General features: G+C 35.9%; 1 protein-coding gene across 9 annotated transcripts in view; it reads right to left on the bottom strand.

Annotated features, from left to right (window-relative positions):
- Window positions 1-15,839, bottom strand: part of FZD3 (frizzled class receptor 3) — a 76,340-nt gene that overhangs the window by 33,239 nt on the left and 27,262 nt on the right. For 4 of the 9 annotated variants that reach the window (XR_010159233.1, XR_010159231.1, XR_010159232.1 and 1 more), the window contains exons 5-6: window positions 9,091-10,108; window positions 324-375 (exon numbers count right to left, since the gene is read on the bottom strand). Coding sequence is in view for 4 of the 9 variants with exons in the window: in XM_063816261.1 (XP_063672331.1) it covers window positions 324-375; window positions 9,091-10,108 (1,070 nt within the window). In the remaining 5 variants the exon portion in view is untranslated. Of the gene's footprint in view, window positions 1-323; window positions 376-4,704; window positions 4,770-9,090; window positions 10,109-15,839 lie in introns of those variants that run through there. The other 5 variants (XR_010159234.1, XM_528098.8, XM_001166266.7 and 2 more) reach the window with 2 other exon arrangements.

Below are 15,839 nucleotides of genomic sequence, written 5' to 3'. Positions count from 1 at the left end.
TGTCATTTGACAGTATTTTACAACCAGGACATAACAGTATTACAGTTTCTATAAATTTCTATAATAGTCTATGTTTCCTTCATATCGTATTCTGTAATATTTTCTGGCAAAACAAGAAATACAGAATATTTTTTCAGGGAATTCTCATTCTTTTCCTCTATTACAGAAACGAAATAATTTTGAGGTTTGGCCCTAGGAAGTCATAGGTAGGCAGGATATTTACCAATTTAAAGATTAGTACAAAAACAAAAAAAAGATTAGTAGTACTACATATTTATACAAAAGAATTACTCATTGTCTAATGTTGGCAGCGTAAAACATACCCATTTCCCTCATGGTCCTTTCATAAACAATTCTGATTCCTTTTGGAACTGCCTGGTAAAGGGAAAGACTCATCAGAAAATGAAGCTCAAATCATAACAAATTAGATTTAATGTTATTCTGCTATTTTTGTATTTTTCTGAATCAAGACTAGATAAAACAACAGATGGGATGCCTTGTGTGCTCAGAAGAACAGAAATAATATTTTTTGTTTGTTTTCTATAAAAATAATTTTTTTTTTGAGACAGGGTCTCCCTGCCGCCCAGGCTGGAATGCAGTGATACAAACTTGGCTCACTGCAACCTCCACCTCTTGGGTTCAAGCAATTCTCCTGCCTCAGCCTCCTGAGTAGCTGGGATTATAGGCGTGTGCCACCACAGCCCGGCTAATTTTTGTATTTTTAGTACAGATAGGCTTTCACCACATTGGTCAGGCTGGTCTGGAACTCCCAACCTCAGGTGATCCACCCTCCTTGGCCTCCCAAAGTGCTGGGATTACGGGCATGAGCCACTGCGCCCGGACTATAAAAATAATTTTTAAAGAATTCTACAAATGGCTGTAATGTGAATTTGACAGTCTTGGCTAAGCTGCCTGTACTATGGTAACACATTTCTGTTACCGAAATAAATGTTCTATTGTCAAAATTCCTTGGGACATACTGCATTAAATTAGATGGATGAAAGAGATGAAAAAAATGAAGGGGCATTTTAGGAAAGGAAGGAAACATGTGCTTTTCAAAATCGATGTTTAAAAGAAAAAAATGACTCTAGTACAGAGTATAGGATAATCCTTTGTAAAGCCTCAAGAATTATGTACTTGTAATAACAGGAGTTAATATCGAAATTTTACTTTGTGCAAAGCACTCCGGTAAGAGGTTTATATTTCTCATTTAATCTTCATTGCCACCCATGAGGTAGATATTACTGTATTTAACATATTATTTTCTGCATTTTACATGAAGGAATGGTAGCAACAAGTCATAAACCCAGCCTGTCTGATTTTAAAGCCCACATTTTTAACGAATATTATGCTAAATTCAAAATCTTTTCTAGAAATATCAAGAATCTTTAAAAACTGTAACTTTCACAGGATACTCTGAAACTCTTAGAAGGCACTAAAAGTAGAGGAAATTATTATTAGACCGAAAAAACCCAAATATCTGTAAAATTACTGATCTGTTATTTTAAAATACACAATATAAAAAAGTATTCTAGAAATAAACCAGTTTTTAAATTGTGAAATATTACTCTGACTACTCAGACTATATTTCATAATTAATTCAGAATTTAGGCATTCAATACTACTTTTCAAGTATTATTTAATAAACATTAAAAATGAGTGTTCTTGCTAAAAATGGTTGGTATAGTATTTTAAAATCTAGGTAGTGACATCAAAAACAAAGAGAGGCTGAAAGACTGTCATAGCCAAGAGGAGGCCAAGGAGACATGACTACTACATGTCATCTCCTGGATGGGATCTTAGAACAGAAATAGGACATTAGATAAAAACTAAGGAAATCTGAATAAAGTATGAACTTTAGTTAATAATAATGTATCACTATTGGTTAGCCAATTATAACAGATGTACCATAGTGATATAAGATGTTAATAACAGGGAAAACTGGTACAAGGCATATGGGAACTCACTGTGTTATCATCACAATTTTTCTGTCAATCTAAAACTGTGCTAAAACCTACAATTTTATTTAGAAAACAGAAAAAAAAGCCAGTGAAACTGTTTTCAGCGAGAACACTCATTTTAAAATACCTTACACCCAGCCAATTTTTCTTCAAATTATGAATTTACATTCATGCAATTTGCACTAAACCCAATTGGTATTTTGAAAAAACATGATAAAAAATTCAGGAACTAATTTTTTCAGATATTTGAAAGTTTCTGTAATGTGAGAGATAACTGTTAAGCAACCTTACTGGTTTTTAAGCAAATATATTCAAATATTTTCTCTAAGTCACCTGAAGAGACTGCTCCATCATTGCTTAAAACATTTAAAAAACTTCTTATTAGGAATTATCATCAGCGCCTACTAAGTGTTCTATAAGGCACACTCAATAACAGCAGATCTTTATTCAAGTATGTGTGGTTATTACTTCAATATAAAAATTTCACATCACTGGTGCTCAATTCAGAAGTCTGTATAAGATTCCTCTAAAAATAAATTCTGAACAAAAACAAATATTAATATCCTAATATCTGAATATTAAAATCAAAGTAGGGCAAATTATTGTATAATTCCATTTATATGAGATATCTAGAATTAAATTAATAGAGACAAAGTAGAATGGTAGTTGACAGGGGATGTGGGGAAGAAGAATGGGGAGTTATTGTTTAATGGGTACAGAGTCTCACTGATTGATTGACTGATTGATTTTTATTGAGATAGGGTCTCGCTCTGTCACCTAGGCTGGAGTGCAGTGGTGCAATCACAGCTCTCTGAAGCCTTGACCTCTTGGGCTCAAACTATTCTCCTGCCTCAGCCTCCCGAGTAGCTAGGACTACAGGCACATGCCAACATGCCTGGCTAATTTTTATATTTTTTATAGAAATGGGGTCTTACCATGTTGCTAAGTCTTCTCAGTTTGAAAAGATGAAAAAGTTACTGGAAATGGATGGAGGTGATGGTTGCACAATGTGAATTTACTTAATGTCACAGAACTGTACACTTAAAAATGGTTAAAATGAGAACATATACATAATGTGTGTGTGCGTCTATAAAACTACAATTAAAAAAACAGGTCGCTGGTCTTCTAGTTTATCTGTAGGCTACAGTTCAGATGGGCTATAGTTTGCTGATCCTTAAGCTAATGTAACTATGTAAGACACATTACTTCTTTCTGCTTTAAATGCTTTTGAATGGCAGGAATGAAGCCATGCTATCTATTTGAAAAGGCTGTTGTGGATATCAGCAATCACAGATTTTACCCACAATGAAGTCTATACAAATAAGAGTTCATGTTTATAGTACTTTATCTTTTTTGAACAGGCCAGGTTTAACTCAACATCTATTTATGGAAGCAAGATTGGAAAGCACAAGAATCACAAAGGAATTCATGGGACTCACATATAGAATAAAACTTTAGCCACACCAGCACTATCTTCCAGAACAGTCTCTGAATTATTATGCTAAAGAGAAAGGAAATCCTAGAAAAAAAAATACACGTCGGAGGGAATTTTTAAAACGTATCCAAGTGTTACTAACCCATGAGATGTTAGGGTAAAAAACATCCCTTTCCATCAGCTTTGTGAGGGGACCTTTCTGTGAAGAACAAAAACCCAGAGATACCCAAACTTCAATAAATAAAGGTTCTCAAACAAAACAGAACAAAACAAAACAAACATAAAGTTACTTAAAGTTAAGTTCAGAAGACAGAATGAGTGTGAATGACCAACCTGGTTAATAATGGTCTTTTGGTTAAATTTAAAGTAACTATTAAATGTATTTTTAAGATACATTTTAAAATATTGACAATAAATGAGTTAAGCTTTCAATTCAAGAATCTAGAAAAACAAAGTAATTCTAAAGAAAGCAGTAGGGATGAAATAAGACAAGAAATAATTGAATTAAAAAGATAATCTTTGGTGGGAGCAGTGGCTCAGGCCTGTTATCCCAGTGCTTTGGGAGGCTGAAGAGGGAGGATCCCTGAGGCCAGGAGTTTGAGAACTGCCTGGACAGCATAACAAGACCCCATCTCTACTAAAAGAAAAAAAAAAGAAAAATCCTTTAACAAGATTGATCATGGGGGGAAAAAAAGAACATATTTATTAGGAGCAAAAACTCAAATGGTAAAAACATTTTAAAAATGAACAAATTTATGCTAATGTATTTAAAAAGTTAGATGAAATAATGTTCCAGAAAAATATAAATGACAAAAAATGCCTCAAGAAGAAATAAAAGACCTGAATAAAACCATTAGTATTGAAGAGATTAAATGGTAACTTACAAAAATCTACTTTCTTAACCAACTTCTTTCCTTTTACTTCAAAGATATGAGGACAGAGTTTTACAGGAGGATGTGCAAATCCTTTCCAAGAGTAGGCAGCTCTTACATGAAATATAGAAATTGGAAAGCAAGTGAGACAAATTTGTCCCTATTTGCAAACAACATGATTTCTAGAAAGAATATCTAAGAGAATCCATACACAATCAGAACTAATAGGAGTTCAACAAGGATGTTTGATATAAAACCAATACACAAAATAAATCAGGCCAGGCACAGTAGCTCACACCTATAATCCCAGTCTTTAGAAAGCCAAGGTGGAAGGATCACTTAAGACCAGCCTGGGCAACACAGGGAGACCCCATCTCTACAAAAAAAAAAAAAAGTTAGCCAAGCATGGTAGCACATGCCTGTAAGCCCCACCTACTTGGGGGGATGAGGCAGGAGGATCACTCGAGCCTGGGAGTTCATGGTTACAGAGAACTATGACTGCCACTGCATTCCAACCTAGGCAACAGAGTGAGACTTTGTCACAATAAATAAATTAAAAAATTTTTAAATGGCATGCCTGTACACCATCAATAACCAATTTAATGAATAAAAATGTAAATAAACAAGATATTAAAACTCAGTATTGCAAAAATGGCAATGTTCCCCAGATTCATTTACAAATCAAAAACAATTTCAATGAAAATCCTGACAGTGTTTTTCATGGAAAATTGATTTTAAAATTCATACAGAAGAGCAAAGTACCAAGAATAGCTAAAATAGTTTTGAAGAAGAAGAACAAGGTAAAGAAGATGTGGAGTTGACACATGGTTATACAAATGAGAGAGCCTAAAAATGAAACTTGTGCATGACAGAGGTTGCATTACAATTGAAATAGATGAACTATTTGATAAATGATGCAGAAAGCACATGTCTTATCCATATGGAAAAATAAAATTGTGTTCCTTACAACATTCACAAAAATAAATTTTATGGGATTAGAGATATGAATCAAAAAAGCAAATTGTAGAAACTGCTAGAAAAAATACAGCAGGCCATTTTAATGACTTTAATGGCAGGGAAGGATTACCTTAAAACACAAAAGACTAAGAAAGCACAAATAAAGTGAAAAGACAAGCCACAAAGCAGAAAATATCTGTAACGCAAATGACTGACAAAGAAAACCAATAATATTTAAACAGTAAAAAGCAAATAACCTAACAGAGCAATGGACAAAGATAACAAATAGGTAAATCACAGAGAAACCCCAAATGGCCAATAAAAATAAACATACGAAAACACATTCAACCTTACGTATAATAAGGAAAAGGTAAATTACTACAGAATTGAGATATTATTTCAAAGTCTGGCAAAAATTTAGAAGCCTGAGAGTGCCAAAATGGGGACAAAGGGGAAACTCATATTCTGGTGTGCGTATAAATTAAAATAACCACTTAAGTTGAACATGCTTATAGCCTACAATGCAAAAATTCCAATAGAAACTCTTGTTCATATTTAAGAAATGAAAGTGTTACAAGAATATTCACTGAAAAATGGCTTACAACAAAAAATTAGAAACAACTATATAATTCATCAATAAATGAGTGAATAAATTGCAGTATAGTTATACAATAGCATATTCCACTGCAGTTAAAACAAATTATCAGTACACATATCAACATATATATTCTCAAAAACATAAAACTGAGTTAAAAAATGAGCTACAGAATGATCTCACATATATACATTTTTAAAACTTGCCTAACAGCAAATTTTATGGATAAACACTCAGCGACAGTATAAAAATATTCAGGAGAATGAAAAATACCGTATTTATGAGAAGGGTTTCTCTAGGGAGGGAGGAAGAAGAGGAATGGAAATATGGAAAGGAACAGAGGAGGTATCAACTGTATCTTTAATATTAGATACATAGGTACACAAACAGATACAGATACATAGGTCGTAATTTCAAGATTTCAAGGTAGTTGGGTTGTGAGTACATGGATATTTATTTTCTATATCTCTATATATTTGAAATATGTTATACATTTCCTTTATATTAGTAAAAGGAAACATTTTAAAAAATAGAGTTGCAGTATTAAAATAAATGCAACTCAAAAACAAAATGTTGAGTTAAAGAATTTAGTCAAAGAAATACATGTATGTGTGATATAGTTTATGTACTGGGTAAAACAAACATTTTTTATAACTATGTATGTATTGGTAATTGTACAGGCTTTTATGGGAATGAACAAGTCCAAATTCACGATGATGGTTGTCTCTGGGGAGTGAATAAGAGGAACAGGATTAGGGAAGGGTACACAGGAAGTTTCAGCTAAATCTATGACTTCTTTAAAAAGTCTGAAGCAAATATTGCATTTGCTAAAGCTTAGTACTAGGTGGCTTTTAAAAAACGTATCTATATGTAAATAATGGTAGCAACAACAATAATAGACAATATAGAGCCAACATTTTGAGCACTTATTATGTAGTAGCCACACTGCTCCCATCCAAGTACTAACCAGGCCCGACCCTGCTTAGCTTCCGAGATCAGAAGACATCGGGAGCATTCAGGGTGGTGTGGCCATAGACTAGCAGCCACACTTCTAAGTATTTACATGCATAATCCTAAAAACAACCCTAGGAGGTAGATTCATTACTATCCTCATATTATGAGGAACTGAAGCAGAGGGAGGTGAAGTTCATCCAAGGTTACAAAGTTAAGTAATTAATGAAAGTAAGAAAAGAAGCTAGGACTCCTACTCCAGCTTACAGTTTAATACCTATGTTATTACCATCATTTGTTATTCATTTCTGTATGTTGAAAATATTTCTTAGAAAACACTATTAATCCCCCCAACACACACACACACACAGACACACACACACAGATATATTTCAGTGTAGCTCAAACTGGTTCTAAAGATGCTAAAAGAATTCTAGGTATGTCATGAAAAAAGCAGCATCCCAACTACTCTACTGATTTACATGTTTGAGGTCTGGTATTTTTTAAGACCATTATTTCATGGTCAAACATTATTTCTTCAATAGCCCTAAAATAATAATTTAGAATCCTAGAAACTGACATGGGGAAGCATAAAATATAACTCAACATCTCTCTCTCAGAGGGAAAACTGGATTATTTACCTTTAGGTCTGAAAACTCATATTAAGAGCTTTTAGTAAGCAGTTCTGGCAAGAAATTGAATGGAATTTCAATTATTCATTTTTTCCTAGTCTCTAAGTTATGAGTTGGTTTATTTTTTAAAAAGTCAGTAGCTAATATTATATAATGATAAAATATCATTTGTATAGGACTATTTATACCAAAATAAAAGGGAAATTGGCATTCTCAGTGATCAAAAATGTATCAGCATTTATTATGTGCTAACCCCATACTCTCTGTAGCAGTAACCATTTCTTAAATGTACATTTCTGTTACCATGTCTTAAAAATGTCCCCTCTTCTCAAGCAATATACCCACAATATCATTACTATCATCTACAGAATGTCTTTAAAAAACAAAAAAGTTCTTCTTGCAAAGAGTTCAGAGTATAGTAGTAGGGGAAACAGACTAGTAAACAAAAGTTATCTGTAATCCTTAAGTACGTCAATAAAGGTATTTAAAAGTATTAGAGTAACAAAGGTTGGAGGAGAGGGAAAGGTGGCTGGTGCACTTTTATAAGAGGAAATCTGGAAAATGATGAACAGGAGACACCACATTAGAGTACTCTTTTAAGAAAACTTGTTTTAAAAGAAAGAAGAGAGGCTGGCATGGTGGCTAACGCCTGTTAATACCAGCATCTGGGGAGGTCCAGGAGGGAAGATCACTTGAGGCCAGGAGTTCGAGACTAGCCTGGGCAACAAGTGAAACCCCATCTCTTAAAAAAATGAAATAAAAAATTAGCTGGGCATGGTGGTGCACACCTGTAGTCCTAGCTAATTGGGAGGCTGAGGCAGGAGGATTGCTTGAGCTCTTGGAGTTTGAAGCTGCAGTGAGCTATGATCATGCCATTGCATTCTAGTAAGACTCTGTTTCTAAATAATAATCATAAATATATAAAACAAGGTAGGGTAATAGTAGGAACACAGATTCTAGAAGTACTAAAGATAAGAGAGAAATACTTAGCATTAACTCCTCTGATCTATTTTCCTTGACTACATTTATCTAAGACTAAATCCCAGCTGTTCATTTACTACTCAAGAACAAGTCACTTAACATTTCAAAGCTTCAAATAAGATACTAGATGTTTAAGAACTCTAAATTACAGAGGGAATCTGAATAAATGATCTCTAAAGTTCTTTCTAGATTTAAAATTCCATAATTCTAAGACTACCAGAGGCTCTGAACTCTTTAAACTGAAAAAGAAATCACAAAATATTCAGTATGCAAAGAAGAAAAATCAAGATCATTGAGTTTTTATACTTGCATCTTGTTACTTTTGCAAAACTGCTATTAATAAAACAATTTCTAACCTGAGCATCAGTAAAATTCCCATAAAAAGCAAATTTTTATAAACGTTGGTAAAGTGCTTCTCCCCCACGAAACTGCACACTTCTGGAGAAAAAAAAAAATCACCAATAGACATACACTGCTTAAAAGCCCATAGTGTAGACTTGTTAAGTCATCTTTTAAAATGAAGATGTCTATCAAATATGTGTATTACATATTTACTACAACATATTTGTCATCTCATCCTTAAAATGTTAATGTACAAGTTGAAGGTTCATGACATTTCAAAAAACAGCTGATATTAACTCATTATAGTAATATGCTTTTGTTTCATTATCATATATTCTGAAATTTGTAACAAGGTTTCCCTTACCTGATACGGACATGGAATGTGATATTCTCTGCAGCGTTCTTGTATCCACGTTGTTTCCCAGATGCCCCGGTAAGCTTGCTCATAAAAGTAGCATCCAATTACAACCAAGAGTGGTACGAGATAAAGAATGCTGAAAACACCAATCCGGATCATAAACTTCACTAATTTATCTTGGTTCTCCTTTTCTAATGGAATCTCAATTCGAACTCTGTTTAGGGATATAATGCCAGCTAAGAGGAGAGAAACCCCAACTACCACATACAGGCAGAGGGGAGCAAGAACAAAATATCTCAATGCATCAACATCGTAGAGGCCAACAAAACACACGCCACTAATATTGTCACCTTCAATTTTATTCATCGCTAAAAGGATGATGGTTAGAGTTCCGGGGATGCCCCACGCACTGGCGTGAAACAGCAATGCTTTCTTCTCAATAGCTTCACTACCCCACTTTGGCACAGCTGCTAAAAACCATGTGATGGTAAGAATTACCCACCATACACTGCCAGCCATAGTAAAAAAATAGAGTATCATAAAAAGCATGGTACAGGCTTTATTATGAGATCCTTGTGTCACTGTGGAAGCCTTATATTGTGCAGGGATGGATGCATTGCAGGCTACTCGATCTTCAAGCAAAAATCCAATGAAGAAAATTAAGGATACCATCATGTAGCAGACTGCATAAAATATAATAGGCCTTTCAGGATAACGGAATCTTGTGACATCAATCAAAAAAGTTAAAAAAGTAAACAATGTGGCCGAGAGGCAAATGATTGAAATCAATCCTATGAAATAGCGAGCAAATGACAGTTCTTCTCTTCTGAAGTACATATTTGGACAAGGAGGTGAACAATCACGCACGTGCAGAAAAGAATAACCCAGATCAGGATCAATTTTTAACTCTCGGGGACACCAAAAACCATAGTCTCTCTGCACTGCCACTGGGGCTCCTTCAGTTGGTTCTCCAGCTAAATTCAGATCCACAAGTCGAGGATATGGCTCATCACAATCTGGGAACCTAAAAAACAAAACAAGATGAGAACTATTTTTACTTATGGGGAAATCTATCACGATCTAACAGTTTGGATTTCCAAATCTGGCACTCACAACCTTATTTATTCCTGGAGAGCAAATGTAATATGTAGAAATAAAGTAAATGGTGATATCTTGTTTGTGGTCCATACAACTAGATTTTCGACAGTTGAGCAAAAAATACTAGTTGTATGTCTTGAAAAAGTATGATAGCCTCGAGACAAAGAAAACAAGGTTGTGTTGCAGACATTTATGCAACTAAGGAGACCGTTGTCATGAATTCCCTTCATCTTTAATTTTTTTGCCAATATCTGTTTCTAAGACTTCAGACTCCCAGTAACTAGCTGTTTACTGTTTTATATGCATCAAATAGTTTCTAAGAAACTATCATTAAGTTTGCCAAACACATACATAACTTTACGCTGTAGCTGATTAGTATCTTCAAATCTTTCAAATTTTCTAATACAAACCATTTTCTTCACAGAGAATTATAAAGCCAAATGACAGAATGTATTGCAATCAAGTATTTACTGGAACCCTGAATATGCCAGGAGTTAAAAAGATAAAAATACAGATCTCTATCCTTGAATCCAGAAGGAGACACATACTTATAAACACAACATACACAAAATATAGCAGTGTGACACTCTGCTAGCAATTAAAATCTATATAAGGTACAAAAATAATGATAAAGACAGAGATTAGTTACATAAGGGGAAGGAACTATGAAAGACTTCACAGTCCCCCAATACAGGATTTTAAATCAGTATTAGCAGTAAGCCAATCAGCATTCTAGTAAGCAAATATAAGCATAGGCATAGATGTTTGAACAGGGTGTGTTATTGCTGGAATATAAAGTATGCATGACTTGTGGCAGGAGATGAGACTGGAGAGGTAAGCAGGTTGCAGAAATGTGTGTTTGAGTGTGTGTGTGTGTGTGTATAAACATTAACATAAAATTTAAAACCATGCAAACACTACAATTTTCCCATGTTACCCAATACTAATATATCTATGGATATATTTGTATATCTAACTGCCAACTCAACATATACACTTAGATATCTAATAGGCACCTCAATCCTCAACCCTTCTGAAAGCAAATTCTTGACTTCCACTCCTCAGGTTTCCCCATCTCCATAAATGGTTATTCTATACTTCTAGCTGCTCAGGCCAAAAACCTTGGGGTTATCCTGATGTCCCTTATCTTTCATATACACATCACAATCTACCAGCATTTCCTGTGATTCTACTTTGTAACATATCAAGAAACCGAACTCTTCTCATTTCCTCCCCTGCTGGTGCCCAGTCTGAGCCATAAATATTTCTTCCCTGGACTCCTAGAGGGGCCTCCAATTGATCTCCATTTCCACACAGCAGCCAAGGTAATCCTTTAAAGATATGCTGCTCCTGTGTTCATGATCATGCCTCTTCTGCTTAAAACCCTCTAATGGCTTCTCATCTCAGAGTCAAATCCAAATTCCTTACCAGAGCTACACAGACCCTCAGCCCCAGTACTTTTCTGATCTTATTTCCTTCCATTCTCCCTCACTCACTTGGCTGCAACCACTTTGGTCTCCTGTTGTTCTGTGAGTTTAGGAAGCGTGGTTCCACTTCAGAGTCTCTGTACTTGCTCTGTTTCCTTTGTCTGGCCCGCTCTGCCCCCAGATATCATCATTTGTTTTCTCACTTCATTCAAGTCCCTGGTCCAAAGCCTCCTTATCAATAAGGCCTTCTCCAAAGACTCTATAGAAAATAGAATCCCTCTGCTCTCCTATATTGTATCCCTATCACCTATCATATTTGTTCTTATTAGCATTCATTTTCATCTGACATTGTCTATTTATTTACCACCACCAATAGAATTTTCACTCCATAAGAACAGGATCTCTGTTTTGCTCACTGCTCATCTTCGACATCTAGAATAGTGCCTAGCACACCAAAGACATTCAATTGACATGTGTTGAACTAATGAATGTTGAGTGAATATATTCATATAACCCTAACCCAAGTAATCAGAAAGGTAACCAGGAGCAGTGTAAAAGACAGACTTGAGCGGGGCAAAAATGGGGGCAGGGATACCAGATGTGCCAAAATGAAAGTCAAATAAGGCAGTGAGAATGAGACAGATATGAAATTAGTTAGCTGAAGGCAACAGAATGCATAACTTGAATGTGGGAGTTAAGATCAATGAAGTAGGAACAGAAGATACTTCCAGGGAATAAAAAAGTGAGCCAAGAAGTAAAATCAATTTTACATATGCCAAAATTGAGGTCGTGGAGACAAACCGAGGCCAGATTTCCAATGGCTACTGGATATAGGTTAGGATTTTCAACAGCTGCTGGATATATGCAGGTTTTGAGCTTTGCAGAGAGAGGCTACAGACTCAGGTTTAGGAGTCATCAGTATATAAATAAGAGTTAAAATAGGTGAGATGAGATTATCCAGGGAGGGCTGTGGAGAACAGGAACCAAACTCTGGGAAGCACCATTATTCAAGGGGCAGAAAAAAGAGGAGGATCCGAGAAGGAAATTGAGAAGGAACAGTCTGAGAAATAACAGATCACAATAGTTCTCTTACATGATGGACTGAATCATTTTCAGGAAAGGACAGGCTGAGGTTGAAGGAAATAAAGGTGAGATACAAGTTTAAAGTTAAGTGATACAGATTTGGCACAAGTGCTGAGGAAAATGAACAGAAATTTTTCTGACCAAGACAAGTGGTTACAAATAGAAAATACAACTGCTGTAATTTCAGAATCATTAAATATATAGCATAATCAATTTATAAGAAATTAATCAGTCTATTTGGAGGTCTAAATAAGTACAGTAGGAGGGATGAGATGAAACTGCTATCAGATGACGTTATTGCAAGTGATAGACCACAACATTTAAGCTAAATAAAGAAACAAATGAGATCAGGAAGGGTCTATTTAGGATAAAAAGATAAAAATTCTGGGGGTGTCCATGAATTTTTAGAATAGGTGCTGTCTTAGTCCATTTTGTGCTGCTATGACAGAATACTTGAGACTAGGTAATTTATAAAAACTAGGGATTTATTTCTTACAGCTCTAGAGGCTGGGAAGTCCAAGTCAAGAGGGCCTGCATCTGGGAAGGAGGCGCCTCCTTGGTGCATCAACCCATGGCAAAAGGGAGAGAGAGGATGTGGGGCCAGGGAGGAAAAGGGGCCAAACTCATCCTTTTATCAGGAACCCAATCCCGCAATAACTAATGCCCCCCTGAGATAATGGCATTAATCTATTCATGAGGGCAGAGTCCTCACGATCTCTTAAAGGTTTCACCTCTCAACACTGTTGCACTGAGAATTAAGTTTCCAATACATGAACTTTCGGGGACATGAATATTCATGAAACAATCCCCACTGCAGTGGTATTCAGAGGCAGAGCCTGGCCAAGCGCAGTGGCTTAGCTTGTAATCCCAGCACTTTAGGAGGCCTGCTTAAGGCCAGGAGTTTGTGACCTCCCTGGGCAACAAAGCAAGACCCCATCTCTACAAATTTTTTTTTTTTTTAATTAGCTGGACATGGTGGCATGCCCATGTAATCCCAGCTACTTGGGAGGCTGAGGCAGGAGGACTGACTGAGCCCAGGAGTTTGAGGCTGTAGTGAGCTGTGACTGTGCCCCTGCACTCCAGCCTGGGCAACACAGCGAGATCCTATCTCCAAAAAGGAAAAATGAAGTGAGGTCTTTGGGACAATTAAAGGATTAATGTCCCTATAAAAGAGGCTGCAGAGTGAGCTTGCTCCTCTTGCTATCCTGCCACATGGGGAAACTGTGTTCCTACCCACTGGAGGATGCAGCAACAAGGTGCCATGTTGGAAGCAGAAAGCAGCCCTCACTAGAAACACAACCTGCCTGTGCCTTGATCTTAGACTCTCCAGCCCCCAAACCATGACAAATAAATTTCTATTATTTATAATTTACCCAGTCTGTGGTATTTTGTTATAGCAGCACAAATGAACCAAGGCAACCAGTATAGTAGGCACAAAAGTATGAGAGCTATGAAAGAATAAAAAGGTTGCTATGAAAGTTCCCTTTGAGGCTGGGCACGGTGGCTCACGCCTGTAATCCCAGCACTTTGGGAGGCTGAGGCGGGCGGACCACTTAAAGTCAGGAGTTCGAGACCAGCCTGGCCAACGTGGTGAAACCCCGTCTCTACCAAAAATGCAAAAATTAGCTGGATGTGGTGGCGGGCACCTGTAAGCCCAGCTACTTGGGAGACTGAGGTAGGAGAATTGCTTGAACTCAGGAGGTGGAGGTTGCAGCGAGCCAAGTCACGCCACTGCACTCCAGCCTGGGTGATAGAGCGAGACTCCGTCTCAAAAAAAAAAAAAAAAAAAAAGAAAGAAAGTTCCCTTTTTCAGAATTTAAGATTTCAAATTTAGGCAATCCTAGGGTATAATGAGGACATAAAATAGGTTTAATCCTATCAAAACAAATTAAAAAATAAAGATTATGAGATTTCTATGCTTATATATAAGCTATTAAAATAAAAAGACACCTAAACAATAGGTGTTAAATATAAGAAGCATAAAACAGAGTTCCTGCCCAGGCAATTTATAATTGTTTTATACCAATTTACAGACTTCTAAAAGAGAGACTAGAAACACTTCCAGGTGTCTGGAGACAGAAGACACGAATGGTTAGATGGGGCTAAACAAAAGGGAAGGTAAAATAGGTGCGAAATAGACAAATATGAGAAAGTAGAACATCAATAAATTGACTACAAGAAGCAAATACAGTAGTCCTCATTTAAAATCGTAGATAGGTTCTTGTAAACTGTGACTTCAAGCAAGAAACCATACAGCAGGTCCTTAAATAACACTGTTTTTTTTCAATGTCATTTTGTTATAATGTTTGTAAGAAAACAAATTGGTATCCATGAGGCTAAGGCAGGAGAATCGCTTGAACCCGGGAGGTGAAGGTTGCAGTGAGCCAAGATCATGCCACTGCACTCCACCCTGGGGGACAGAGTGAGATTCCATCTCAAAAAAAAAAAAAAAAAAAAAAGAGAAGAGAAAAGAAAACAAATTGGTTTCATTAAATGTCACTGTGCTTAAAGTCACATATTCTGAGAACCTATCAACAACGTTAAGTGAGGACTTACTGTACAGGATTTATTATTTCTTAAGTTTCTCCATCTGTCAAGAGTAACAACATCTGCTTTACTCGCCTCCAAGAGCTATTGCCAGATAACAAACAAAATTATTTTTAAATATGAAGGATAAAAGAATGTTGCTTATAATAACAAAAACCTGGCAACAACCTAAATGACCATCAGTAGAAGGCTAAATAACTGTAGGATATTAACACAATTGACCACTACACGGCAATTAAAAGGAATGTACCAGACCTACAGGTTACAGGCACAAACATAGATAGATACATACAAAAAAGCTGTATTGTTTATGGATATGCATACATGTAGTAAGAGTATATAAGCAAACATGGGAATGATTTTAAAACAAATTCAACATAAAGATTATCTCACTCCTGGGGCGGAAAGAAGATAATAAGCTCAAGAGGGATAACAAGGAAAAATCTTCAATTCTACCTGTATTGTTTCATTTCTTAAAAAAAATCTGAAGCCAATATTACAAACTGTTAAGATTGGGCAAAGCTAGATAATAATAGATACATAAGTATTCACCTTATTCTTTATCCTTGAAATATTTCAGAATACAAATAGGTAAAACAT

Source organism: Pan troglodytes, chromosome 7, assembly GCF_028858775.2.
Source record: "Pan troglodytes isolate AG18354 chromosome 7, NHGRI_mPanTro3-v2.0_pri, whole genome shotgun sequence".
Taxonomy (NCBI): Eukaryota; Metazoa; Chordata; class Mammalia; order Primates; family Hominidae; genus Pan; species Pan troglodytes.
This window is presented reverse-complemented; position numbering and strand designations above follow the sequence as displayed.